The sequence below is a fragment of the Homalodisca vitripennis genome, chromosome 3 (assembly GCF_021130785.1).
Source record: "Homalodisca vitripennis isolate AUS2020 chromosome 3, UT_GWSS_2.1, whole genome shotgun sequence".
Classification (NCBI taxonomy): domain Eukaryota; kingdom Metazoa; phylum Arthropoda; class Insecta; order Hemiptera; family Cicadellidae; genus Homalodisca; species Homalodisca vitripennis.
The window spans coordinates 20,386,464-20,413,120 of NC_060209.1; the positions used below are offsets into that span (position 1 = coordinate 20,386,464).

The 26,657-nt window shown below is 33.4% G+C and overlaps 1 protein-coding gene across 1 annotated transcript; it reads left to right on the forward strand.

Moving 5' to 3' along the window:
• Positions 1–1,377: 1,377 nt before the first annotated feature.
• Positions 1,378–25,347, forward strand: LOC124356662 (ribosomal RNA processing protein 1 homolog A). The gene is made up of 9 exons (XM_046807793.1): positions 1,378–1,672; positions 9,587–9,666; positions 14,848–14,991; positions 16,428–16,592; positions 16,738–16,920; positions 17,165–17,439; positions 20,199–21,150; positions 22,119–22,197; positions 25,052–25,347. The coding sequence occupies exons 1-9, from the start codon at positions 1,495–1,497 to the stop codon at positions 25,204–25,206; spliced, it is 2,211 nt and encodes a 736-aa protein (XP_046663749.1). The 5' UTR covers positions 1,378–1,494; the 3' UTR covers positions 25,207–25,347.
• The last annotated feature ends 1,310 nt before the right edge of the window (positions 25,348–26,657 follow it).

Genomic DNA, 26,657 nt, shown 5'->3' on the forward strand with positions numbered 1-26,657 from the left:
TCTGCTCAACTATTGTTAAACGGTTTTATATACAGATGACACAGCTATCATTCTTGGCAACAGAAACAAAGATCAGCTTGACATACTCAGTTTTATTGCCTTTGAAATGACAAAACAATACTGTGGCATGAATGATCTGGCTCTAAATGAAAATAAAACACAACAATTAATTCTTACTGAAGCTAAGAACAGCCAATCCCACAGCCTTCCGTTATTAACACAACCAAATACCTCGGCTTAACCATCGACAATACTCTTTCATGGACACCCCATACACATCAACTCATTAAAAAACTAATCAGCAACATATATATGTCACCAGACGAATGAAACAAATAAGCGATCCCAAACGGCAAAGATTGCTTACTTTGCCCTGTTTGAGTCGGATTTAAGATATGGCTTAGTGGTCTGGGGTGAAACAACGGCCCAGAACTTACAAAGTATCAGTCGTACAGAAAAAAAGCAATTAGGGCCCTCACCGGATTGAACTACGGTGAGAGCTGCAAAGAAGCCTTCAGAGAGCCAAGATCTTGACGATAACATCATTGTATATTCGCGAGAACATCATGTACGTTGTTAGTTCTGATCAAACAAGACTAGCGGACCAGCACTAATACAACACTAGAAACAGGCATAACTTCCTCCTGGATCCTCACCATATCAGCCTTTATGAGAAAAAGCCTGCGTACGAAGGTGTAGCTTTATTTAACTCACTACCAGACCACTTGAAGAGACTTTCTGTGAATAGACTGAAGACTGTCACAACCGACTGGCTCCTGCAACACTCATTCTACTCAGTGAAAGAGTTCTAGGACTGGAAGAACAATACACGATCACTGCCTTCATAAATAACTTGTTTTTATCTTTTTTTCTAGTTTTTTTTAATGACTGCATGTTCACTTGCTCTGTCCTAAATTTTTATTGTGATTTACAATTTTGTGTGTTATTGTTAAAAAAATCAGTATTGGTTCATCATACCGATAGTGTTATAAGTAAATATCGTTTGCCAATATCAATATTAAAAAACAGGTCGGCTTATCGTACTTTAACCACCAAATCCACACAAGAAAATAATATCTCGTAACTTTTAAAAGATATATCACATAATTCCTTCATATTCATAACTATTTTCAAATTCTCAAAAATTCAGTTACTTTTTGTTGTTTATTTTTTACATTAAACATTATTGTAATCAGTAAGTTGAAAATATATGTTAAATTAAAATATATAGTAATCTTTAATTATTCATTGGATACAAACAATCAAACCCTTCGTTAAACACAACCGTATATCGAGTATAAACCGCTTACCAAAGTCTTCCCAAGTCTGTCCAAACTTTCGAACGTAAATTGGTACCAAACGGAAATCTTTTTTTAAAATTTTGTATTAGTTTTCGTAGTCGTGGGTCGTGGTTGGGTTAGTGAATGCGTGTTATTTGTTAGGTTATTTGAGTGTGTTAGGGTTACTGATATTAATTTACTAATAAAATCAATCATGACTAAGGTTATAGAAGAAGTTCATTTAACGACTATTAAACCCAAAAACGAAGTACTATTACTAGCACAAGAAATATCGTTTGCCAAAGTTCTTGCATCTAACGACAAACGTCTTAGAGATCGCGGCCTGAGGAGGCTAAAAAAGTGGTTTACGGCCCGTTCTCAAGGATCAGCAGGTAATTAAAGGTCTCTAAGATAGGATATCCTTTTGGTGTAAGATCATTATTATAAATGTTTGAAATTTCATATGTATCATAAATGTTGTAGGTTATTTAGCCTATTTAAATTGCTAGACAAACCTATGGTTTGTAACATCGCTTTATTACACAAACTTTTGTTATTTCATTAAATATATCCCTATTTCATTCACAAATTACCAAAAGTAAATCAATTTGTGTAAACAAAACAGTTTAGACAAAGAAAAGGCAAAATTAACCTAAAAGTATGTCTGAGATCCTGTAGGTGTAGTGGGACAGTATTTTTAGGTCTTGCTGGCAGTGCGGTATCAGTTTACAAAATCGTGACCATGGAAAGGTATGTTAATTTTTTTTCCCTGAAAACTACAATTTTTCCTGAAAACAATAGTGAAGAAAAAATTCGTCGGCAACGAAAATCAAAGGAGTTACGATTTTTTGAAATCCTCTGAAAACTCTGTTTTTGACAGTACCTCTGGCAATTTTACTGAAATGATGACGTTAATCCTGTCAACGATGCCTGCCCGCTGCGCACTGCTTGCTCTTTTAGAAAAAAAAATTAACTCGAGCTTGCAAAAGTCGAATCCCAGATCACGTGATGCCCCTGATCCTTAACCCTCCAAGTGTTGTTCGACAAAATTTTGTCGGTTATTTTCCATTCTTAATGCAATAATGGCCGAAAGGCATCAATATAATACAATGATATACTTTCCCCCCAGTTTATATGCACCTGTGATAATAATACTTGGCTATAAATGCCCAACCCATGAAAAAAAAGTCCATTTTTCATGGTCACGGTATTGTAAATAAATACCGGCAGTGCTTTTCTTAATAATGAGGCTAGGTTAATTGGCTGCAGAATAATAAGTGCCACCACCACAATTGAGTCATTAACCTACATAAAACTTCGGTTTTCGATATTAGGATGATGGATAATATGGATGTTTCCATACCTGACAACTTTAGTGACATTATTATACATTCCTAATTGAGCTGAAGTATATTAAGCGGCCACCACCACAGTCAATCATGATTATTGAATCAATGATATTCATGCGTACTGAATCCCTGATATTCAGGACTATCCAAAATCACTGAAAACAAAACGTCCAACCAAATTACGTAATAGGTATTCCAAATATCAATATAGTTCTGCTGGTTTTAAATCTTGAAAATTAATGTATTAACGGTAAAGAAAAAACTATTTAGCCTATATATTTATAAAATGTTACACACAAAACCATGTAATATTTACTTACTTTTTACTATTTTCAAGGAAAAACATTTCTGACTTCTTATGACACAAAGAACACGGTATCAATTTACATTAACGTGACCATGGAAAGGTATGTTCATTTTTTTTCCTGAAAACAATATTGAAGAAAAAATTTGTCGGCAAAGAAAATCAAAGGAGCTACGATTTTTTTAAATCCTCTGAAAACTTTGTTTTTGACAGTTTTGACGCCATAACTCAGCGTCTGTTCAAACTCAGTATAGCCAGATTTTAAAAACCGATTATCATACCAACAACGAGAAATTGTCGTACTTTCATATAAAATAATCGGGTAAATCTTAAGCTCAGCGACTACCGCTCCAATCGCCGTAATTTTTTGCATACTAACACAGGTTAACGTAATTTCACCGAAAACAATAGTCCCGATTATCGCTAACATATAAAAACCAGTTTTTCGGCAGTAAAATGTTGGCAATACAAAACACATAAATAACGAGATTTTCGACTATCAAACTAAAAACAATGGCTGACCATGGTCGTTTTGATGAGTTTACAGTAGTCACGTGACAAACAGGAAAGTTACTGATTGGCCGGGCGGGTCACGTGACCTATAGGACGGCTTCGATTGACCGCCAGACGTAAACAAACAAACCCACATGGACAAGGAATAATTAGTGAAGTTATTGACATGGCGTGCGATGGTTCTTGTCACACGCTAAAAAGACCCTAGCTTGCGTATTCAAAACTCAGATCACGCGATGCTTGCTCTTTTAGAAAAAAAAATTAACTCGAGCTTGCAAAGTCCAAGCCCAGATCACGCCATGACTGCTTACACACACAAAACTCAGACAGAACTAATGCAGGTTTCATTACAAGCAAAAGGTAACCGGCGCGCGTTTATCACTGATAAGATAAGACGAGTTTATACTAGAAGTAGTACCTGGACTACTGCCCTATGAAATAATAATGCCAAAAAAAAAACGAATAAATGCGATGTCAGTCAGGTTTTTTTTAATTTTATTTTTTCCGACATTTTTTTTTTGGGGGGGGGGAGTAAACGGCTACGGCGATAATCGGGATTATATTTTTCGGTGAAATTACGTTAACCTGTGTTAGTATGCAAAAAATCTCGGCGACTGGAGCGGTATTCGCTGAGCTTAAGATTTACCAATAATCGTACCAAACACATTTAATGAAAAAGTATGTTATGTTCGTATAATAAGTTAGGTACTTTGGGATTATACCGACCACACCAGTATGAAGAACACAAAAATATAAATTTATAGAAACAAACATGATAGAACGAAAAAACAACTGTTTAATTATTACAAAATTACAAACATTTCCAGGTACTGTGATCGGTATTGTTGTCGCTGTTATCTTATCTTTCTCGAGAATCCCGATTAGGGCAGGGCGCGGCATCACATGATTTGCACGGTACTTAATTGCCTTTCCATTACAATTCAATTTATATTTCTGATCAGCCCCTCTAGAATTTGATATTTTACTGATAGGTACTATCTCGAGGGATGTTTTTCTTTCACCGACATCAGCGCGGGGCAGCACCTTTGGTGCTGCCGAAGTCCGCGCTGATGGCCGGAGGCACTCGCATTTTGGGTGGTGGAGTGTGATCAAGAATAAAAACAAGTTTTGAGTGTTTTTCAATAAAGAGTTTAGTTTTAGTTTGGTAATGTTTGTTTTTGTTGAATTTTGTGTTTGGAGAAATGTAGAGGTAAAACACGGAAGTTATAACAAAGCGACGCACCAGCTGAACAGGCGGCGAGACTCTGCAATCACGTTATCTACTAGACTGCTCGACTTTTACCTCTGTTTGAGGGTGGGGAGGGGTTTGCGATAAGACAATTCCTGTTTTATATTGACAAAATATTGTTCTACGCTAATCTAGTAATCAGTAGAAGCAAAATGTCAAATAACGATTCATGTCTGGGTGTGGTCGGTATAATCCCAAAGTACCATAAGTTATGTTATAATTCACTTTTGGTTTGTTACTTGTATAAATTTGTCAAAAATCTTTCATGGTACGATAACAACTACCCATCGTGTATCTTACCGGCGCATAAAATCAATGAAATTATCGTACCTTTACGATAATTATTGTACCTCTGGCAACACTATCCATATTTGACAGTTTGGTATTACTCCGACCCTTCTCAAATAAAGAAGGGACGCCATTTTGAACTACTGTTGTTCCTCCACGTCTATTCTTAACCTCTTAGTTCAGTAGTGGTAATGGCACACCTTTGTGTTGGATGTTCGGTATCTCACGTGGAAGCAATTCGTAAAGACGAGTATACGTTAATCCTGTCAACGATGCTTGCCCGCTGCGCACTGCTTGCTCTTTTAGAAAAAAAATTAACTCGAGCTTGCAAAAGTCGAATCCCAGATCACGTGATGCCCCTGCTCCTTAACGCAATAATGTCCGAAAGGCATCAATATAATTTAATAATATACTTTCCCCCCAGTTCATATGCACCTGTGATAATAATACTTGGCTATAAATGCCCAACCCATGAAAAAAAGTACATTTTCCATGGTCACGCTAATGTAAATAAATACCAAGAACACAAGTACATTGTCATTGTATTTGCCGCCATTAGTCAATTACCAAACACATGATTATCAGTATGTCAGTAAATATGACCTGAAAAATTGTTTAGACCGTTGTAACTGGGTTGATATTTTGGTTGGCAAAGATGCTAAAGATATGTATGACACCTTTCGTAACATTTTTATATATTTGTTTAATGTTTTTCTCCCTATGAAGACAAAGACTCTAGAAAACAAATGTGTTAATAATACTTGGTATTCACATCATCTTCAAAATATTAAAGATACTATTATATTTTAGTTTGAGGTAACTTAAAGTACTGAAGATAATCATATTAGAAGAATGTATAAACAAGCACTATGTGATCCTAAGATAAATGCTAATGATAACGTGCAATATATAAAAAAATTCTGGCAATGTAAACAAAGCAGTATGGCAGTTCGTAAAGAAAGAAAGGATGAAAAACAACAATTGTGTTCCTGCTCCTGATGCTGATGAACCCTTCTATTATACCATCTTGGATCAGTTTCTATAGATGATTCAATACACGATAACAGTCTAGATCTACTACAGAACACAAACCAATTTAATGTAAATTTTAAGAGGTTTTCCTCCTAAGGGTGTCATGGACTGTATGTTTAAGGTTAAGTCTTGTAAATCTAAAGGTGTGTGTGTGTGTGTGCACGCGTGTGTGTGTGTGTGTGTGTGTAATCATCTAGTGATGCAGTTAATCTCCATTATTGAATTTCTTTTGGCAAGGTGTTTTAATGAGTGTCGGAAAGTTGAGAAAGGTGACAGGCATAGGAATGACAGCTATATGCCAACTTCTCTAATCCCTATTATTTAATTAGCTAAATACTTGCAGTACAAATGAGAAGGATTTTCTATCAAGATTTTCCATGCGTCCATCAGTTTGGTTTTAGGCCAGGAATATCCATGGTTGGTGGGCTGGTGTCCCATGTTGTTGTTGAGTTTGATGAGGAAGATGCTATGACTATAGTAAGGCTTTCGACTGTCTTGATTGGGACATTCTTTTGAAAAAACTTTTAAATTATAAGTTAATTGACATTGAAAATATATTATTTTAAGCATATTTCTCTCATCGGCAACAAAAAGTGTACATTAATGAGGGATCCAAAGAGACTAAGTTCTACATGGGTTCCACAAGGGTTGGTTCTTGGACCTGTTTCATTTCTTATTATAATTAATGACTTAAGTAGTAATGTTCCATCTAATACCATAATGTTTGCCGATGATGTTGCACAGGAGGCTGTCTTTGTCTTGTCTTACAGGGGAAAGTCTTTGAGGCTGCCTTCCTGATTCGGCTAAATGCATTTCTGGAGCGTTTTGAGATTTTGAGTCCAAATCAGTTTGGATTCAGGAAAAACAAATCTACAATCGATGCAATTTCGAATCATCTGGATAATGTTGTCGATGGGTTGGAGAGGCGAGAACATGTGCTCAGCGTATTTCTCGACCTTTCCAAGGCGTTTGACTGCGTGCATCATGAGACATTGATGAACCAGTTAGAGCTTTGTGGCATTCAGGGTCTTCCTCATAAATGGATCTCGTCTTATCTCAGGGACAGATACCAGTGTGCGCAGATCTCAGGTGTCATATCGAGGAGAAATAAACTGGTTCATGGAGTCCCACAGGGATCTATTCTTGGGCCAGTTCTTTTTCTTCAATATGTAAATCGAATAAATTCATCGATCCAAAATGGAAAGATAATTCAATATGCCGATGATACGACTCTGCATAAAATCAATTCCAAAAGAAAATCTTGAAATTGAATCCTTCATTGCTGTCAATTTTGCTGCATTCAAAATTTTTCTAATATCAACTTAAGAACAAACAGTACAAAATCTAATGTCATAAACTTTTGTCTCCGACAAAATGAAGATGTAAGCCACCCGGCAGTTTTTGTAGAAAATGAGCTCTTGGAGAATACTGACTGTACCAAGTTCCTAGGGATGTACCTCGACAAAGGTCCAACCTGGAACAATCATGTGGACTATATCTGTGCTCGTGTTACTTCAGGCATCTACGCCCTGCGTAACCTTGTCAACTATTGTTCACAAAAAGTCTTAAGAATAGCTTATTTTGGCCTGATTTTTCCATACCTGACATATATGGTTTAAGACTTTGGGGCAGCTGTGCCAAATACAATCTAGTAAGAGTATTTAGACTACGAAAAAAAGCTGTTTGAATAGTTTTCCAATTGAACATCAGAGAGTCGTGCAGGGATGCTTTCAGGGAGCTTGAATTGCTGACTCTGCCCTGCCTCTATATATTGGAGGTTGCTCTGTATTGTTGATCGAAGTGTGTTCTTATTTGGGGCAGTGACATTCACTCCTACGAAACTAGAGGCAAGGAGAGTTACTGTGCAGAACAGCATAGGACGGTGGCTTTCGAACGCTTGCCGTCACAGGCTGGAGTCAAATTTCTCAATCTGCTCCCTGAGGGTCTTATACAATCGGATAATTTAAACCAGTTTAAAGCTCTTCTGAAGCGCCTACTGGTGTCGAATGCGTTTTATTCTGTCTAAGAGTTCATGGCTGGCTGCTGGGAGAATTAGAATCAAAATTTACATAACAATTAATTAGTAGAGCCCCGAGTCTCATGTTGTATGAATGTTGGCGTGAATGGACAAGAGATGTATGTTTGAATGAGTATTGTAAGTATGAATGTGTATAGTAGGGAATTTTTACTAATAACATAAACCTGACTTTTGCAATGCAATGTCTTATTGCCAAAATGCAATAAAGGAATTATTATTATTATTATTGTTGTTTACTATGGGAAGGAAACTCTCATGAAATAATCACATTGAAGAACTGTGTAAAAAGTTGTCCAGGATTTTATGTATTGAGATACCTCAGGAATTACTTACCAAAGTGCTTACTAACGTAATTTTAGTATGTTCTATGGTCTCATTTCCTGTGGTTTGTTACTATTGGGAAATTCCTTTAATGTAGATAGAGTATTTGTACTTCAGAAAAAATCCAATAGACTCATTACCTTTTCTTCTTAAAATGAGAATTGTAATCCTCTATTTATTAGGGAACACATTATTACAATGGTGTCCTTATGTACATTTTTAATGCCTAGTCTATACTAAGCAAAATTGATATAACCTGTTATTTATTGAATAAACTTGTGCATGACTACAATACTAGTGCCAGTAAATAATACTCATGTACCATATATATTAGGTGAAGTAGGTCCAAGTCTTTCTATGTGTCAGTTGGGGGGTACTTATCTAACAAACTCCCTAGAAAGTCACATGATGTGTCACACTGATTTAAAACCGTATTGAAGGAATGGTTAGATCCTTTTATTCACTGTATGAATTATAAGAACCTGATGTGAATAGTATGTTGTTTTAAACTATTTTGTTTCATACAATTATATATGAATTTTAAATGTTTTATATTTGACTTGATCATCTTGTATGTAAATGTTTGATGATCCAATAAATCAATCGACTAAAAGTACGGCAGTTGATTGAGAAACATTGTAAATCCATGAGCCAAGTTCACTACTTTGTATTTGTCAGTAGAGTACACCAGATACAGCTCTAGTATTAAGTTTTGCTTAATAATAGATCAATCTGTAGGTTAGGTACCTCAAAAATTAAAGCTTATATCTGAGAAACCAGAGGTATCAAATTTTTAGTATGCTATGTCTGTTTACCAGTTTTACAGAAAGCTTACAAATGACTAATGAAGATTTGTCAGTACAAGGGATATTACTGTTAGTAAATGGGATTTAAGAAGCAAAAACTAATTTTTAATATCGTCTTATGTAGGCATTTTATAGTGCACTGTTAACTTATTTGATATAACAATAAATGTTTGTGACCTACCTAGATGTCTCTCAAGTCAATAAAATGAAGACAAGAGTTACAGTATTGTAGTAACCACTGGACTAAGAAGAGGTCAGGACCTACTTTAGTCATTCTTGAAAAAACTGAATGCACCATCCTAAAATATAAATCCTGATTTATCCAAACTGAAAATGTTTTTATGGATTGAACGATTAAATATCTTACTGAAATTTACAAAGTGAGAGTTTTATATTTTGTTTGCAGATTTCACTAAAGAAGATCACATGAGAATATGGAAAGGTCTCTTCTACTGCATGTGGATGTCAGATAAACCATTAATTCAAGTAAGATAACACAGAGTTCTGTATTTATATATTGCATTATTGATTTAGTTATGTTTATAGTTATGAAGCCCAGCTTGCAACTGTTTCCTCTCTGATAAATCAGTGATTATCAAAGGAGTTTTGGGAGAATAAACCCTTTGAATAATAATATTTCAGGTAGATTTTGTATTTAAAAATCAGCCTATTGCAATTGTCATGGTAGCGCATACTTGAAGATTTTTCTTAACTCTACGCAAATTCATGGGTGGTGGAGCCCGTAGGGTATTACAATAGTGTCTACCCCCATGACGACTACCATATCGCTCCCCCTAAACCTACCAACTTTGATAGTGTTGCTATAAGAAGGTATATGTCATGAAATGCTGAATACTGTTGCCTGAGGTAATCTAAAAAAGATTTAAATATCTGATTGTATTTTAAATGTAGCAAATCTTTATTTCAACCTGGAACTACGTAATAAACATTGCTTATCTTACAAACCACTAAAAAAGTTGAAAATGTGTTGTTTGGAATAATATTATGTAAATTTCTTTATATACCCATGTAAGATTGTGTAATTTGTGTTGTGTGTCTACATTGAAATAATAAGCCATACACAAGAAAAAATACAGGGTGGTTATAAATTATTGTACACATTTTAAGATTGAATAAATAAATAACCAATCAACTTAAAAACATGGAAATTGTTTTATTAAATAGCAAATTTAAAACAGTTTTATTACCAATGAAGGACAAAAAGATTACTGTTACTCATACTTTTACAAGGAAACTAAACTAATTCCACGTGCTCTCCGAGGTTTGCACACAAAGTTTGTAGTCTAAATTCAACCTCACACCATGTGTTTCTGAGCATTGCTGGAGTTATGCTTCCAATAACCTCTCGAACTCTATTCTTGAGTTCCTCAATATCTTGAACTTTTTTTGGCGAAGACTCTGTCCTTGACATAGCCCCACAAAAAAAAGTCTAAGGGTGTAATGTCTGGGGAACGTGGAGGCCAAGGAATTGGACCATCCCGTCCAATCCAACAACCAGGAAACGTGTCATTTAGGCAGTCACGTACTATCTTACCCCAGTGTGGAGGGGCACCATCTTGCTGCCAGTAAACATTTGGTTGTCTATGCTCAATTTGCAGTATTGCAAAAAGTTCAAGCATGTCCAGGTATACCTCTTTAGTGACTCGGTTCTGCGAAGAAAAAGGGTCCTATCACTTCATCTATAGCCAATGCACACCAAACGTTTATTTTAGGGCTGTCTCTTTCTTGTTCTCGAACATTATGAGGATTTTCAGTACCCCAAATCCTACAATTGTGTCTATTCACCTTACCAGAAACATGAAAGGTTGCTTCATCAGAAAAAATTACTTTTTTCAAGAAATTGCTTTCTCCAATGTTTATTGTTTGTTCTTCGAGGTCAAGTAATCTAACAGCAAAATCGTAGCGTCGAGGTTTATTGTTAGGTTTTAGTTCATGTAATAACTGAATTTTGTATGGATGGAGCTTAAGGTGTTTGTGCAAAATTTTTAAGACTGTTGATCGAGGTAATCCTAATTCCAAACTTGCACGCCGAGTAGACTTACCAGGGCTCCTCATAAACAATTCTCTTACTTGATCAACAATAGCTTCAGAAACTGGAGGTCTACCAGCACCTTTTCTATGTTGGACATTTCCCGTCTGTTCAAACTGCCTATACCAGCGTTTTATAGAATTGTTACTCGGAGGATTGCGGCCATACTCTAAACGAAACCTTCTTTGAACAGTTATTACAGATCTGCTTTCATGAAACCAAAGAACACACCTTGCTTTTTCTTGCACACTAGCCATTTTGATACTGAGGTTAGTTAAGTGTTTGTTTAGTCAGCTGTAATTAACAGCTGGTGTGGAAAGATCCAAATTGTTGACCAGCTGACTATGTCACAACACAAGTCATTAAGAAGAATTATACCTTACACCCACAGTTTAAGTGACATTTTTACTTTCTTTTTACAACTACTTTTTATAATTATTGTAATGTGTACAATTATTAATTTTCAGTCAGTATATAAAACTGTTTTAAATTTACAATTTAATAAAACAATTCCCATGTTTTTAAGTTGATTGGTTATTTATTTATTCAATCTTAAAATGTGTACAATAATTTATAACCACCCTGTATATTCTGGTTTGTTTATGGATGCAGAGTTATTTAAAAATACAGTACTAATTTGTAGCAATTCGTAAATATTTTAAGTAATCTATAAACTCTATTAATGGATCACACATATATATTTAAATAGATCAAAATTTTAAAAAAGTTATGAAAATATTTGTTTTTAACAGGTTGACTGCCATGAGTACCATAAATGGCACTCAGTAGTTTACACCGTGGGGCCGTGAGTACCATATTTGGTACTCACCATTCTGAAAATTCAGTTTTATTTTTGTTTGTTTTTTCGAAACAATAATTAAATTAAATGTTTTTTCAGAAGGGTGTTTCTTATAAAAACATGTGTTTAAGCTTTTTATGACTTTAGCAAGTAATTTTATGTTTCAGTCATGTGACAGTTGGCAGCACTTGTTTTGTTGTTTATTTTTCAGTTGAATGGATTTGTTGGTTATGGTCACTTGTTGACAGTGCATTAGTGTAACTTAAAAAATGGATAATGAGAATGACGGATATATTTTACAACTATTAGATGAAAGTTTCAGAAGTTCTGAGGCAGGAAATGTTTCGTATGATGATAGTGACAATTTCATTGAAGTTTTTGATGACGATTCAGATGCCGATCCAGATTTTGTGTTCAGTTGCAATGAAACCAGTGACAGTGATTATTGACTACGTTGAACCAGCCCCAAGTACCAGTACTGGAGTATCACGGAAATGTAAGCTTATAACAAGTACACAAGAAAAATCATGTAACACACACAAAAATATGTCTAAACAATAATAAGCAAGTAACTAAAAAAACTCAAGTTCATACTAAAGCTAGCATTCAAATGGAACCTGAACAGCCTATTGTTGATGGGAATGACGTGAGTAGATCAAGATTATCCTAATAGGTCTCATAATCAACCTACTTGTTTTGAACATTGGGCAAAACATGGAAACCAGTTGACACAGTTTTCAATATATACCCATTCAATCTTGAAGGCGATGAAGTTGGAATCAACCCTGACATAATTAACACCATGACAAATTTAGCTCCTGTAGATTTCTACCAACTATTTTTAGATGATGAAGTACTATCTTTATTAGTAACTCAAACTAATAGATATGCTGAACACAATGCTTGACAGCTCAGCAAAATACAAACACAGGCATCAGTCCCCACTCTCGGCTAGGTAAGTTGAAAAATTGTACTGCCGAAGAAATGAAGAATTTCTTAGGTATAATTATGTTGATGGGCCTTCAAAATTTCCCAAGTATTACTGACTATTGGCGTCAAGATGATTTGTACGTGTCACACATTCCAAAAATTATGTCACGAAATAGATTTGAGCTCTTGCTGAGAATGTTTCACTGTGCAGACAACGAACAAGAGCACAAGGGTGATAGGCTATTAAAAATTTCAAAACTCGTGGCAATATTGAATGAAAAATTCAAATACTATGTAAAACCTAAAGATCAATATGTATTGATGAATCAGTTGTACCTTTTTTAGGTCGATTGTTTTTTCAACAATATTGAAAAATAAAAGGCATTATTATGGAGTAAAAGTATTCAAAATTGTGTGTGGATGGTGGTTACACATGTACTTACAAAGTATATGCTGGAAAAGAAAAGGAGCCTGAGCAAGAAGTTTCAGCCAAAGTTGTATTAGAATTAATGGAACCTTATCTTAATTTTGGCAGAACTCTGTATACTGATAATTGGTATACAAGTGTTAAGTTAGCAAAAACTCTTAATGATTAATAGTACACACTTAGTAGGAACAATCAGGAAAAAAACCGGAAAAATTTACCTAAAGACGTATTGGTAAAAAAGTTGAAAAAAGGTGAAATAATAGCCAGAAAAAATGATGATAACATTGTAGTACTGAAATGGAAAGATAAGCGGGACGTATTGATGTTATCGATGAAGCATGGTGACGAGATGCAGGAGATAACACTGAAGGGTGGAAAAAAGAAAATGAAACCTACAGCAACCATAGACTACAACAGTGGCAAGTCCTTCATAGACTTTAAGTGACAAATGGGATCTTATTCTTCACCTCTTAGGAGATCAGTCAAGTGGTACAGGAAAAATTGCAATTGACATTCTTCTAACCACATGTGTTATCAATGCTCGGTATTTGTTTCAAAACAGTCACAGGAAAGAATTTGACCATTTCCGAATTTAGAGAGTCACTTGTGAGAGAACTAAAAAATAAGGACCAAGATCTAGTAGACCTTCCAGGGCAACTGTGAGTTCTCATACACTTCAGAAAAGCAACAAACGAAGCAAATGTTGTGTTTGCTATAAACAGCATCAGCTAGAGGGTGGAAGGCAGTTGGCACAAAAAGTTACAAAAAAGGTTTCAACCATTTGTTCTGAATGTGAAATTTTTTCTCTGTTCGGAGTGTTTTTTTTTGCCAAATATGTAACAAAGGTCAAGTAGATTTATCACTAGGCAAAATTGTTATAATTCAATGTGTCTTATGAATTAGACTCTTATCTACACTGTATTGATGTGTGTTAGTTTGGTTCAGTTTTGCATAATTTTTTATAATATATCTTTTTTAAACAACCTGTGAGTGCGTACTTAATGAGCCTAACCCTTTTATTATAAATATTCATAGAATAATCTCAGATTTTCGTTTATGTTGCTTCTAATACAGCATGATAGATACAAAAATGTTCTTCAACCACAGGGCCATGAGTACCATTTTAGGTACTCGTGTTCACCCACAGGCCATGAGTACCAAATATGGTACTCACTTAAAAAAAAATTTATTTTATTAAAATTTTTACTAAATTTACTTTTTATTAGTTAATAATGTATGAAAAAAAAAACAAGTATTTAACAAATTTTATTAAGAAAAAAATTGTGGCCTCAGGGTATAGACATCAAAAAAGGGAGTGGCAGTCAACCTGTTAATGTTTACAATGTTAAAATGCTATTTGTGCCATCAATATTCTTAATGTACATCTAACTCTTAGACCTAATTATTATTATTATTTTGAAATTACTTTGTTGTTGACTTTATGTGTTACTATAATTTCAGGAAGAATTGGCAGAAGAAATTAGCCGTCTAATTCACAGTTTTGCATCATTTAAATCTTCCCTCTTATTTATTGAAACATTTTTTGAATCCTTGGGTGTGGAGTGGTTTGGCATTGATCAACTTCGCTTGGATAAGTTTATGATGGTAAGTTTTTAAACTGACTGTTTTATTGTCCTATAACACTACTAGTGTTTGTGTTGATAAATTACGACTCTTTCAATTCAATGTCAAGTGAAAGTTTTGGAACAACAGGCTTTTTTTTGACATTAACAACTGTGCCCAATACTTGCACAGCCTCAATCTCACAACATAGTCTTCAAAAACCGTTTGAATTTTGTCTTGTGCACTGCAGGCAACCTGTGTAGGTCTACCATCTTGTTGGCTGACGCACACTGGCAGAGGTCAGCTCTTAAAAATTGTTAGGAATACACTTTGATCGAGGGCTGACTTGGAATGGGCACATTGACCATGTTTGCGCCAAAATATGCTCAGGCATTTTTTGTTCTGAGATTTTTAGCCAAATACTGTCTGAATCAGGTACTGATTACAACATATTATGGTTTGATTTATCCCCATATTGGGTATGGAATGATCCTTTGTTTTGTATGAGTCAATGTGCCAAAACCAGAGGCCGAGATATACACAAGTATGAGACAAGTGGCAGAGCAAACTACTGAACTGGGAGACACAAAACAGTGGTTTATGAACGCCTACCCTCGCAAGTGGGTGTTTAATTTCCTAAACAGACTTCCCAATTCAGTTGAAGGTGCTCCAACGCATAAGGCATTAAAGACTCGCCTAAAACACTTCTTGGTGTCTCAAGCATTCTATAACGCATGTGAGATTTTGGCACTCGACTGGGAGACCGCCCAAGTAGAAGACTTGACTCCCCTGTACTAAGTGGGTTGCATTGGCGATGAATGAAAGAGGTGTGATTGAAAAATTGTATGTATGAATAAATGTGTATTGTTTATATGAATATCTTAAATCCATATTGATGTTTTCCTTACAATGTACCTATTGTAGCTGCAATAAAAAATATTTTGAACAAACTTTTGTTTAATTGAATGGATAATTTTAATAATATTTTCTTTGAAAATAGTTATTAACAAATTATGTATTTAGAAAGTGGAATATATTTTAAAATTAAATTAAACATTGTATGTCCAGTGATAGAAGTGAGCTCTAAATATACCAGTGATAGAAGTGAGCTCTAAATATATCAACATTTTGGTATTTTCTCAGACATTTGTTTTCATTCGTTATATATGAGTTGTCATAAAACACATTTGCAGAATTTGTCCACTTAATCGACTTTGATCAGAGTCTCGAAAAGAAATCTGCCTTTTTTCAAATTTTATAAACTATTGGAAAATTAAAAATAAGTAAATGTCAACTGAACTAATTTCTGTTCTCAAATTCATTTTTGTGTAAAAGACAATCAACACGAGTGGCAGTTTTATTGATGATGATGAAACTTAATGGTATCTTGGTTCTATCTTAGAAATAAACATTCAATTAATCATATTTAAACTATTTTTTAGTGATTCCATTTCAAAATGTGTCTTAAATCGTTCTAGTTGGTGAGGAGGTTCATGCGGCAAAGCTTTGAACTCGTTGCTCGCAGTGGGTGGTCCAAAGATCACGTGCAACAACTATCAGACGTGTACTACAGGACCTTGAATGCTGCACCCCTTGGGTTGAGTATGCACATAATCGAGGTTTTTTGTGAAGAGTTAGCCAAGGTAAGAATGATTGTTAGTGTCTGGATGTACAATTTTTCTACTGTTAGTTAAATTTAAATTCTCTAAAATATTGTTCAATCACCATCTGTTAATTAAAAAAAAAATTATGTTGTAGAGCGAATTAATATCTTAATCTATTTTACAGGTGGGGAAAGGTGAACTTTCAAGCGAAATCATCCTGCTTTTTATTACAATGTTTGCTCGCTTTTTGGCAAATCTTAAGGATGGACGACTCATATCTCACATCACTCGTCGAGTATTTTTGCATCTTATTCGTCAAACAGAAATGGGCGTAGAGCATGAAATGAAATTTGCTGCATGGAAAGAGGTAAAGTTTATCTTCTAATTTTAACTTTGATTTTGACAAGTAAAAGATTTTATAAGCAAATTATACTAAATTACATTAAAGGTGTCACAAGTGTAAAGTCAAACAGTATATCTAGAATTTAATTTTCTTTCGATATCAGATTGACTTCATTTAGTACAGAATATCATAATAACATAACATATTATGTTCAACTAAAGATTAAAGTTTTGTAAGAATTTCTTCATCAATGGCACGTGTGTTCCAGTATGGGTTCCCTGGTGGAGATATTGATGCTGCAGAGAGAGTGGAACTAGAGTCCGAGGAGGAGGAGGAAGAAGAAGAAGAAATGATGGAAGGTAGTGAAGATGAGATGGTAGAAGAGAGACAAGTGGGGGTGGATGCGAGAGCAGGGAATGTGGATGTACTGCTACCTCCTCTGGATTTTGATCCCTTGGAACTGCTTGAAGTTCTCAAGGAACTCAGGAATAAAAAGGAGACCACCATCAAAGCCAGAAAAGCCCTAATCCAACTCATATCGAAGTTAGTAGTACTCATATAGAAAGTAGTCTTTGTTACTCTCAAACTTCAATCAAACACCAATTTTATGAATTCAGAATCATAGATACGTAGATCTCTAGTAGATGGTTGCAAACCGTTTATCCCTAGATCTGTTTAAACCCCTTGAGTGCTATAGCCATATCCCAAATTTATATACATAAAGTGCTGGGCTGTATTCTGTAAATTTGCAAGGGTTCCGCAAAAACTATTGTACGTACAACAACTCTCCAACAGATTGTCAATAATTCTTTTTTTTTCAGCTATAAAGGAAAGAGTGTGATACATATTCTATTATTGTTGAAACAAGGATAAAAACTCAACATTTGACAATTTTGGTTCCCGTTAGAAACATAATTAACACTTTGTACCCTGGGCCCTTAATACATGTTTCGGTGTGGCTCTCTGGGGGTTTTATTATGATTTAAAAAAATTCTGTGTTATTACAGTAATTATGTTATAAACTCATACTATATATCTTTTTAAAGATAGAGATACATACTTTTCTTAATGTATACAAATATAAAGTTTATTTTCAAAATAAAATTATTACATAATATTGAATGTTATGTAAAAAAATACAAAAAAAGTTTTTGCTACATAGCTTGTTAGTTCAGGTAGTTCGCCTTAGTGTGGTAATTTTTTAAAGCACAATGGTCTGAATGAAATACAGGATCTCGCACATTTTCGTTTAGATCGTTCATAAAATCAATATTTGGTCCCAAGTGTGTCAAAATCATCGTAATTTTCCGACTCGGAGTTAAACAAAAGATCGCGAATTGCATCACTTTTGATTTCATCACCCATATTATTTAAACTAGAAAATAATAAGTAAAGAATATAAAAGAAAATCAACAGAAAGTCGAGAAGAAAGAACAAAGCGAGTGTAAATACAAAACAAAACACACGGATAACCTCACATTGCTTACATTTGCCTTTACTTCATTCACTAAGAAACTAAAGTTCAGATTTTTTCAAACAGTTAAATTCACATTTAGAATACATTATAATAACATTTGCTTCAGTATTTGTCAGCAAGATTTGTAGAAAACTTAGTAAGGCATCACTAAGACTCACAACAAAACACAACGTGAAACACTACAAAGCAAAATGACAGTACCGACGATCAGCCGCGGCGCCTACGATTAGCTGTCTAGACTCGCTTGTAATATGACGATAAATATACGTATTTCATTACTAAAACGTGACCCAGGGATCTCAAAACCAACAAATACGAACTTAGACAACCAATGAACATAATAAAAATATTTGAATCCTAAAATAAGATGACTGAGCTAAATAATACAATTAAATAACACGACCCGAGGTATACTCGGGCGCCGGTAGCAGGCGTTGCCGACGCGGCCCGACCTATACTCGGGCTCAGGGTACAAAGTGTTAATAAAATATTATAAACAAATAAAATTTAATTTATTATTATTTCTACTTATTTCCATTATTTAATCTTTTTGACATTATTATTTATATTTACCAATCTCATATTACGTGGAACCAATGTTACAGTACAAATGAAACTCATGGTCCTTGACAACCATGAGTTTCTTTAACAGTTTTGACCATTTTACAGTAACTCATTAGAGAACGATACAGTTGGAAAACAATTCCAAAGATATCCAAACCAAAATGTTTGTATTCATATTTATTTAGGTATCTTTAACTCCAGTCCCTAAAAAATCCAGTAGCTAAAATGTCTATAAATGAAGTTGATTAAGGTAACTTTATAGTTCTTTATGTATTTAGCATAACCCGGGATGTATTCTATATTGCTGTTCCGAGGAATTGATGTATCATTGTTTAACCCTCCAAGTGATAGCGGCTCAGACCGAGCCGTTAGGGACCCCGTCTGAATCGATAACGGCTCGGTCCGAGCCGTTCGTGAAAAACGACGTAAAATAATAACTAGTATCGGAATTCAGCTATATTTTATACTAAACGGTTTAGAAAGATTTCCTTTACTTGATACTCTATGTCGTATATTTTCAAGCAGATACAAATAAACATTATATGGAACTTGTTGATGAAAAGTACATTTTTTGGCAGTTTTTGATTTGTTTATGCTGGTGAAAAACATATTCAAAATCAATTTCATGTAAATATAAACTACAAGTGTTATACATCTTTGTGTTCAAACTTAAATTATTGTGAATCTTTTGTATATAATGAATTTCAAATATGTTACTATGGAAATTGTGAAAAATAACCTCAAAAATATAAGTTTTGTTGGAAAAATTTGTTTTTCAAGGTCATTAGTAAATAATACAATGAAAAAATTTTCTTGGTAAGTTTTTCTGTATCATTACCATTTAGTACATATTATAGTGAACATTTTAATATATAATATGTTATATTTCAGGTATATTTGATATGTTTTATGAATTAAAACAAAAAACACTGCGCATCATCATAAAAAGGCCTATCACTGTAGAGTAATATGAGTATCACTTGGAGGGTTAAGTTTGATAATTGCATCAGAGTATTTGTTTTTTAGAGAAAGTAAAACTGGATAAGCCCTATATACTTATCATAATTAAGTTACAAGTAGTTCACACGAGTTATAATTATAATCTTATTTTTGTTCAGGCTAGCTGTGTTTAAATTAAGCTATTTTAAACTAAATTAATTTCACTACGTAAACAGCTGTCAAATTGTAAAATAACCAATAAAATTTCAACTACAGAGATTTTGCTAAAATTGTCTAAATAAATATTTGTGTTTTTTTGTAGGTATGAACAGCTGAGTGCTGGGAAGTATCCACTTGGTCTTCACAAAGTGGCACTGCCAAACAAAATTGATAAGAAGAAGGAAGTAATGAAAGCAGCAAAGAAACTATATTTAGAAGAAAGAAAGCTAATTCATAGCGAGAGTGAATCTGAGGAAGATGGGGATGCTCAGACATCTAAGAAACAAAAAAGAGGAAAAGCAAAAAAATTTAAAAAATCTGTGTGGAAGATTTCTGAAGCTAATGACAATGAACATATAGAATCAGAACCCAATAATTCGTGGGAAGTCATTGAGTCAGACACGAAAGTTAAACATTTGAAGAAGAGAAAATCTGATAAGGTAGAAAGTTCGACGAATGGTATTGTTAAGAGTAAAATTAAAAAGGCAAAGCTTTCTCAATTTTCTGTTAGCGATAGTAAAGAGAACAGTTTCTCTTCACCAGTTTCCAGTACACCTAAGATTAGAGATAACAGAAATGTGTTGGAAAAAGCTACATCAAATCTTCAAAATATATCAACGGAAGAAATCAGCACAATACAGAAATCAGTTAACAAAACAAAAAATAAAGCGAGCAAAAAAACTAAAGCTGAGAACAGTGACACTATCGCAAAGATAAATTCTATAGCAGAGCCTCAAGACGATATTCAAAATAAGAAAAAAATCAGGCAACAAAACAATAAGAAATTACAAAATGCATCTTCACAACCCGAAAATGAATCCACGAGCTCAAAAAATGAGGAAATTGAAACATCAGATTTGAAATTGAACATGTCAACAGAGAAAAATAATGGTTGGGGTGGTGAATGGGATGAACCACTCAAAGATGGTGAATATGAAATATTTATTCCAAACAAAAAATATGTAGAGAAAAGAAAGTCACTCGGGCTTCCTTATCCTGTTTCTTCATTTGTTCAGAAATCAGCAGAAAAAATCACACCGGTTAACAAAATAAAAGTAAGTATTCTAGTATAACTTAGTATTTACTTGTAATATTTTGATACATACACCAAGTCAATAATTTTTAATTAAACAGTTCTGTCTGCAAATTATTAAATTATTAGTCATTGTACACTTCATGTCTTAAAAAAAATTTCTCCCTCCTTTTGAAAGGGACCAATCACATGATCAACCGTGTCAGACCAGTTGCAGAAAGGACTGTGGTAAGACTGCCACCTGGCATTCATTCACTGTACTCCACCAATGAGTTGTCGTCATAAAGTTTTGTTACATAAGCAGTAAAACGCAGTAATTCACTTATTTTGTTATAAGTGTCCTTATTTTGGTTATATATTTATAATATGTTTTTATGTAGTTGCAAATCACACAGTTACACATTTTATAATTTGTAGGAATCTACAATAAAAAGTATGTTTAAAAATCACTGATTTGAAATATTCAAAATAGCTTTCTGTTGAATTTAAAATCTAGGAATCTATGCTTTGAAGCCTATAAGATTCATTGTGTTTTACTAAAATTGTAACACTCCTTCTACCACAATAAGCTTGATCATTAAATCTGATTGCTCTTTTACTTTTTGAGTTAGATAATCAAGATCTTATCTGTGATGTTGAATCAACCTTCTAAGGCCTGAGACAACAGTGGATATGAAATTATTGTTGAGCTATTTGTAAAAGTTACTAAAAAAGGTTCCTAATAATTAAAAAGTTAAACAAATTACAAAATATACCAATCTCTCTCTCTCTCTCTCTCTCTCTCTCTATATATATATATATATATATATATATATATATATATATATATATATATATATATATATATAGCATTAATAATCTACACATACTTAGTTTACCAATAGGCTGTTGTTATTTTGATTTATTACTCACCGGGAACACAATAAAACAGGACAAAGTTGCTAAAACAATAAAAGGTGTGAATAATATTTTATATAACTTATGTTTCAGGCTGGACTGAAGAATCTGACGTCAACTCCCGGCAGCCAGAAGAAGGTGGAATTCAACCTTAGTGCAAACTGTTCACAAGGTAAAAGAAATATTTCAATCCAAATTAGCAATTTATAACAAATTGTGTTTCCTCTTATCTTTTTGGAATATCAGTACAACTCTCTAAAAGTAAACACCTTCAATATGCTTTGTCTCAAGACTAGAGAGCTTTTTTTTGTTGTTGAAAACATTATTCACAGATTCATTTGTCTTGACATGTTGAATATTTCTGCCCTTCAAAAAATGTAAAAAAAAAACTTAATTTTTTCAGCTAGAAGTGGTACAATCTTAGTATGCTACTCTGTGATTTTCCAAAAGAGAAATTTCCTATAAAAAGGTTGTGTACAGCAAGAGTAGAAATCTTGGCAAAACCTGACGTGACCTTATATCTTGAGATTTTAGTTTTCAAAGCAATGCCAAATATTAAAAAGTCGCGGTAAAAATATTGAAGATATTGAACATTTATAAAACAATGGATTCAAGCTGCAATTGAATTGCGTTACAGTTTAGGAAGAGATTAAATTTTACTTAGACTTCTGCAGGGATATGTTTCGCATTCATATCAAGTTGAGATAAAACAAAGTAAAACTGTTAATTACGTTTTTTCTCAAACTTGTTTTCTCATTTCTAGATAATGTGTATCTAACACAAGAAATACAAAAATTTTTGACTGGCCTGCTTTACTAGTTCCCTTTGCTCAGCCAAAAACCATACACAATATCACCGAATGCAGAGTCATCATAGTTAACTTTGGCGAGAAGTCAACTTCCGATTTTTAGGGGGCGGAACAACCATGTTGCGGATTAATCGGGGTGACAAATTTCAGCAACAACAAAAAATTATTAACCCTTTGAACCCCAGGCGACGAAATATCGTCGCCGAGAAGATATGCGAAGATCCCCGCGGCGACGATGTATCGTCGCCAATGAAGTTGCGAGAATCCCCGGGCGACGTAATATCGTCGCCATGGTATACGCGTTTAATACATATTTATTTGAAATCGTAAAATACTTATTTTATGAGTATTAATACATATTTATATGTATTTTATTAAAATACTAATTTTTTTATTTATTTATTTACTAATTTATTTATTTAGGTAATATCAGTGATTTTTGTGTTGTACGCCTAGAGGTTTTTACAAGTCGCATACTTTTATATAAAAATTCAAAAAAAAGTTTATTTTTAGAGATATCAATATAATTTTTTTTTGTACATACACAAAACTAAATTTAGAAAAATAAAATGTGGGTGCCCATATTAAAAATATTTCTTATTTTTTAATTAAAAAATCTTAAAATCAATTTTTTTGCCTAAAAATCTATATACATATATTTTAAAATTATTTTAATGCTGTTAAACATTTTTTTATACTTCAGACTAATCTTTTTCTGTGTATACAATTTCATTCTGGACATTTTGGTGTGTAATACAAGACAATAGCATAAAAAATAGCAAAAGTATTAATTTTTTTACAAACAGTATGCAAAACAGCTGTTTCTGCTCCGGGGATTCTCGGTAGTTCTTAGGTCAAATGATTTTGGTACGTTTTTTCCACCATCAATATTTTGGTCTGGGGTTCAAAGGGTTAATTGTGCGGTCAGTGCAAATTGAAAACATTTCTACATCTTTTTTAGCAATTCTACTTCATTTTTATTTAAATTGTTTAAGTAATACTAATCGTAAATATCAGATAAAGAACTGCCATGTAGCATTTGTAGGATAATTGGTGAGATAATGTTGAAAAATAATAAATGGCAGTGTAGTGAGTGAAAAAGGGCATTTGTAATAACAACAGAGACAGTTACATGTAGCTTGTGCGCTTGCCGCTGGCTGTGTCCGTATGCCTCTTCACTAATAGCAAGTGTTTTGATTGTAGCTATTTTTAGATTCCCTATTTTGTTTTTAGGGGTTTGAGGAGGATTTGCCGGCTGAGCCCTAGGTCATGAATAGAACATTAAATAATCACGTTGAGTGTTTGCTAGGTTAGTTGGGAGTGTGCTTTGTGACAAGCTGGTTTTCCGGAGATTACGTTTGACCATAATAAGGAAGGAAGGTGCTGCAAAAATACAATCAATAGAGTTGTATGCTCTTTTCAAGTCTACATATGTACAAACAATATATTTTGTTAGAAATCTTTTGATGTCTAAAGACCCGTTTTAAGTTGAAAATTTGTTTTAGATAAGATCTGTTAGGTCTTCTGATACTGGGGCTTGGTATTCACCAAGTTTTCTTTCCAACTATTGCCAAGTTTGATAAAGAAGATATAGTGAGAAAATCTTGTATTAACTCTAAACATTTATTGTAAACAAGTTCTCTCCCTTTTGTTCTTTTTTCCAATTTTCAGGAATTTATTTTGTTTGTCAGGTATGTTTTATATGCTGAAGCTGATTACAAATTTAATGTTCTACTACGATCCTATCTTCACTGAATGCTTTGTTGTCTTAAGTTTCTTGAGTTGTCTAATTAATTCAATTTCATCTGGTTCTTGTGATTCTTGTTGGTTTTATCAATTTTGAGTGGAGTTTTATCGATTTTTATGGATTTATTAGTGGGTTTCAGAAGGTTTTTAAGTTTCCCAAATATTCAGCTAGTTTCCTGCCATTTTCTTTATTGCTGTGGGTCAAACTGTTGTTTTAATTTTTCAAACAAAGACTTTGGGGTTGGTTAGCAGTTAATTTTGCTTTTACTGTTTGTACAAGTTTCTTGTATTGTTTTTTTCCAAAGTTCTTCTTAATAGTTAAAAGTTGGCCCATTTTATGTTTTATCTTAGCCTGTCTCATTAATCTATGTGTTTCTTCTCTCTCAGCTAGAAATGTATTGTTTGTATTTTCCGTTTTTTACTCTTCCAGTTCTATGAAATGTTAGTGGACATGAAAAATATTTTGTTTTAGATTACAAGGAGTACACACTGCAGGTGAAAAGCAGTAAAAAGCAAGTCCCATTTGACGCTTCCAAAAAACCAGTGCAAGGCCTGCTGAAGAATTCTACACCAAGCCCAATCAATCCTTTCTACAAGAAAAAACTAAGTTTCTTGAAATCACCATAAAACAAAATTGTTTTTTAGATATCCATTTTGTTGTAAATACTTTTATATATAAATTTATATAAGGATCTTCTGGCATGGTATTAATAATTGTGTATATATTTATTGTAATTAAATAGATTTGTTATCTTTTGTTTTTTAAAAGTGATTTTTTCTCGTGGTAGTCCTTTTTTCCAAAGTTAGAAAGTTTCGTGTGATAAATATACAATGTAGATGTACACACATTATACAATTACAACACAAGAAGCACACATGGAAAGTAAATACTGTTATGCGCTGACATCACCTCAACTCAATTGTAATCAGTTCACAGATGTATGTGGTGGGTTTGGTAGCCATACACTATTAACACTGGAACTGGTAATCGACAACATAATATCGATCTGAATTGATTTATGAGTGGCGACATTGTAATGTCAATCTGACATGCATATGTTTTTACAGTTCATGTAGTACATAAATCAACCCTACCACCACTATTTTTAGCTGTGTTTGAAATTAGAAAGAATTACTGATTTCAGTAGTGAAATTTGTTTTGCTGTTTTGGCAACAGTGGTGCCATAAAACTTGCCAGAAGGATCGTCTTCATCTAGTCATTTCGAAAATTGTTTCTATAGTTTGGTTTATTATTTTGGTTTATAGCTCTAGCTCTGTTTTGAGCAATACTAAGCTAAATTTTGGTTTTTGGAAACATTTAGTGTACAAATTATGTTTGTTTGCTAATTTTTGAAAATGATTGTACCCATAGTAACAAATTTAAGTACATACAAATACAAAAGTTTAGAGATGGTTATTAATTAATTTATTGTTTTGTAGTGCATATCTCTAAATTTTGGTATATTTTGTAAAAATGTAGTGTAAGAATTGATGTTTTTAATAATCGCACCCATAATAACAAATTGAACCTTTCGTGTACTGTTCGAGGTTATACCATATATTTATTTTTTCTTAAAGAGACCTGGATATGAAGAAGAATAAATTGGTTATATGAGATTCTAATATTTTTATATTATCACACTTTACTAGTTGTTTTCCCACCACTAAATAAAAGATATTTTTAGTTTAGTCTTTTTTATGGTTTATGCATGATGTTCTTATACCATAACTATCTTTACATTTTCCTGAAAAAATAATGTATTACACATATAGGTTTATAGTAAAAAGTACAAAACATCCAAAATGGCTTGCCAACTGAGAAGAAAATGACTGCCATTTTCAGTGTTAATAGTTTGAGTGGTTTTTATTGATGTCGTAACAACAAATTGATTTGTATTAAAGTTATCTATGATCATTTACAATATATAAAACTTGTAATGAATTGATTGTGAAATTTGTTCTAATATCCAAAATTTATTGTCAGATACATACAAAAGGAAAGGAATAAACAATTTGTTGTTCCATGAAAATGTTTGGCCTCATCTATATCAAAATCTATTATTTTGTGTGTGAGTAAT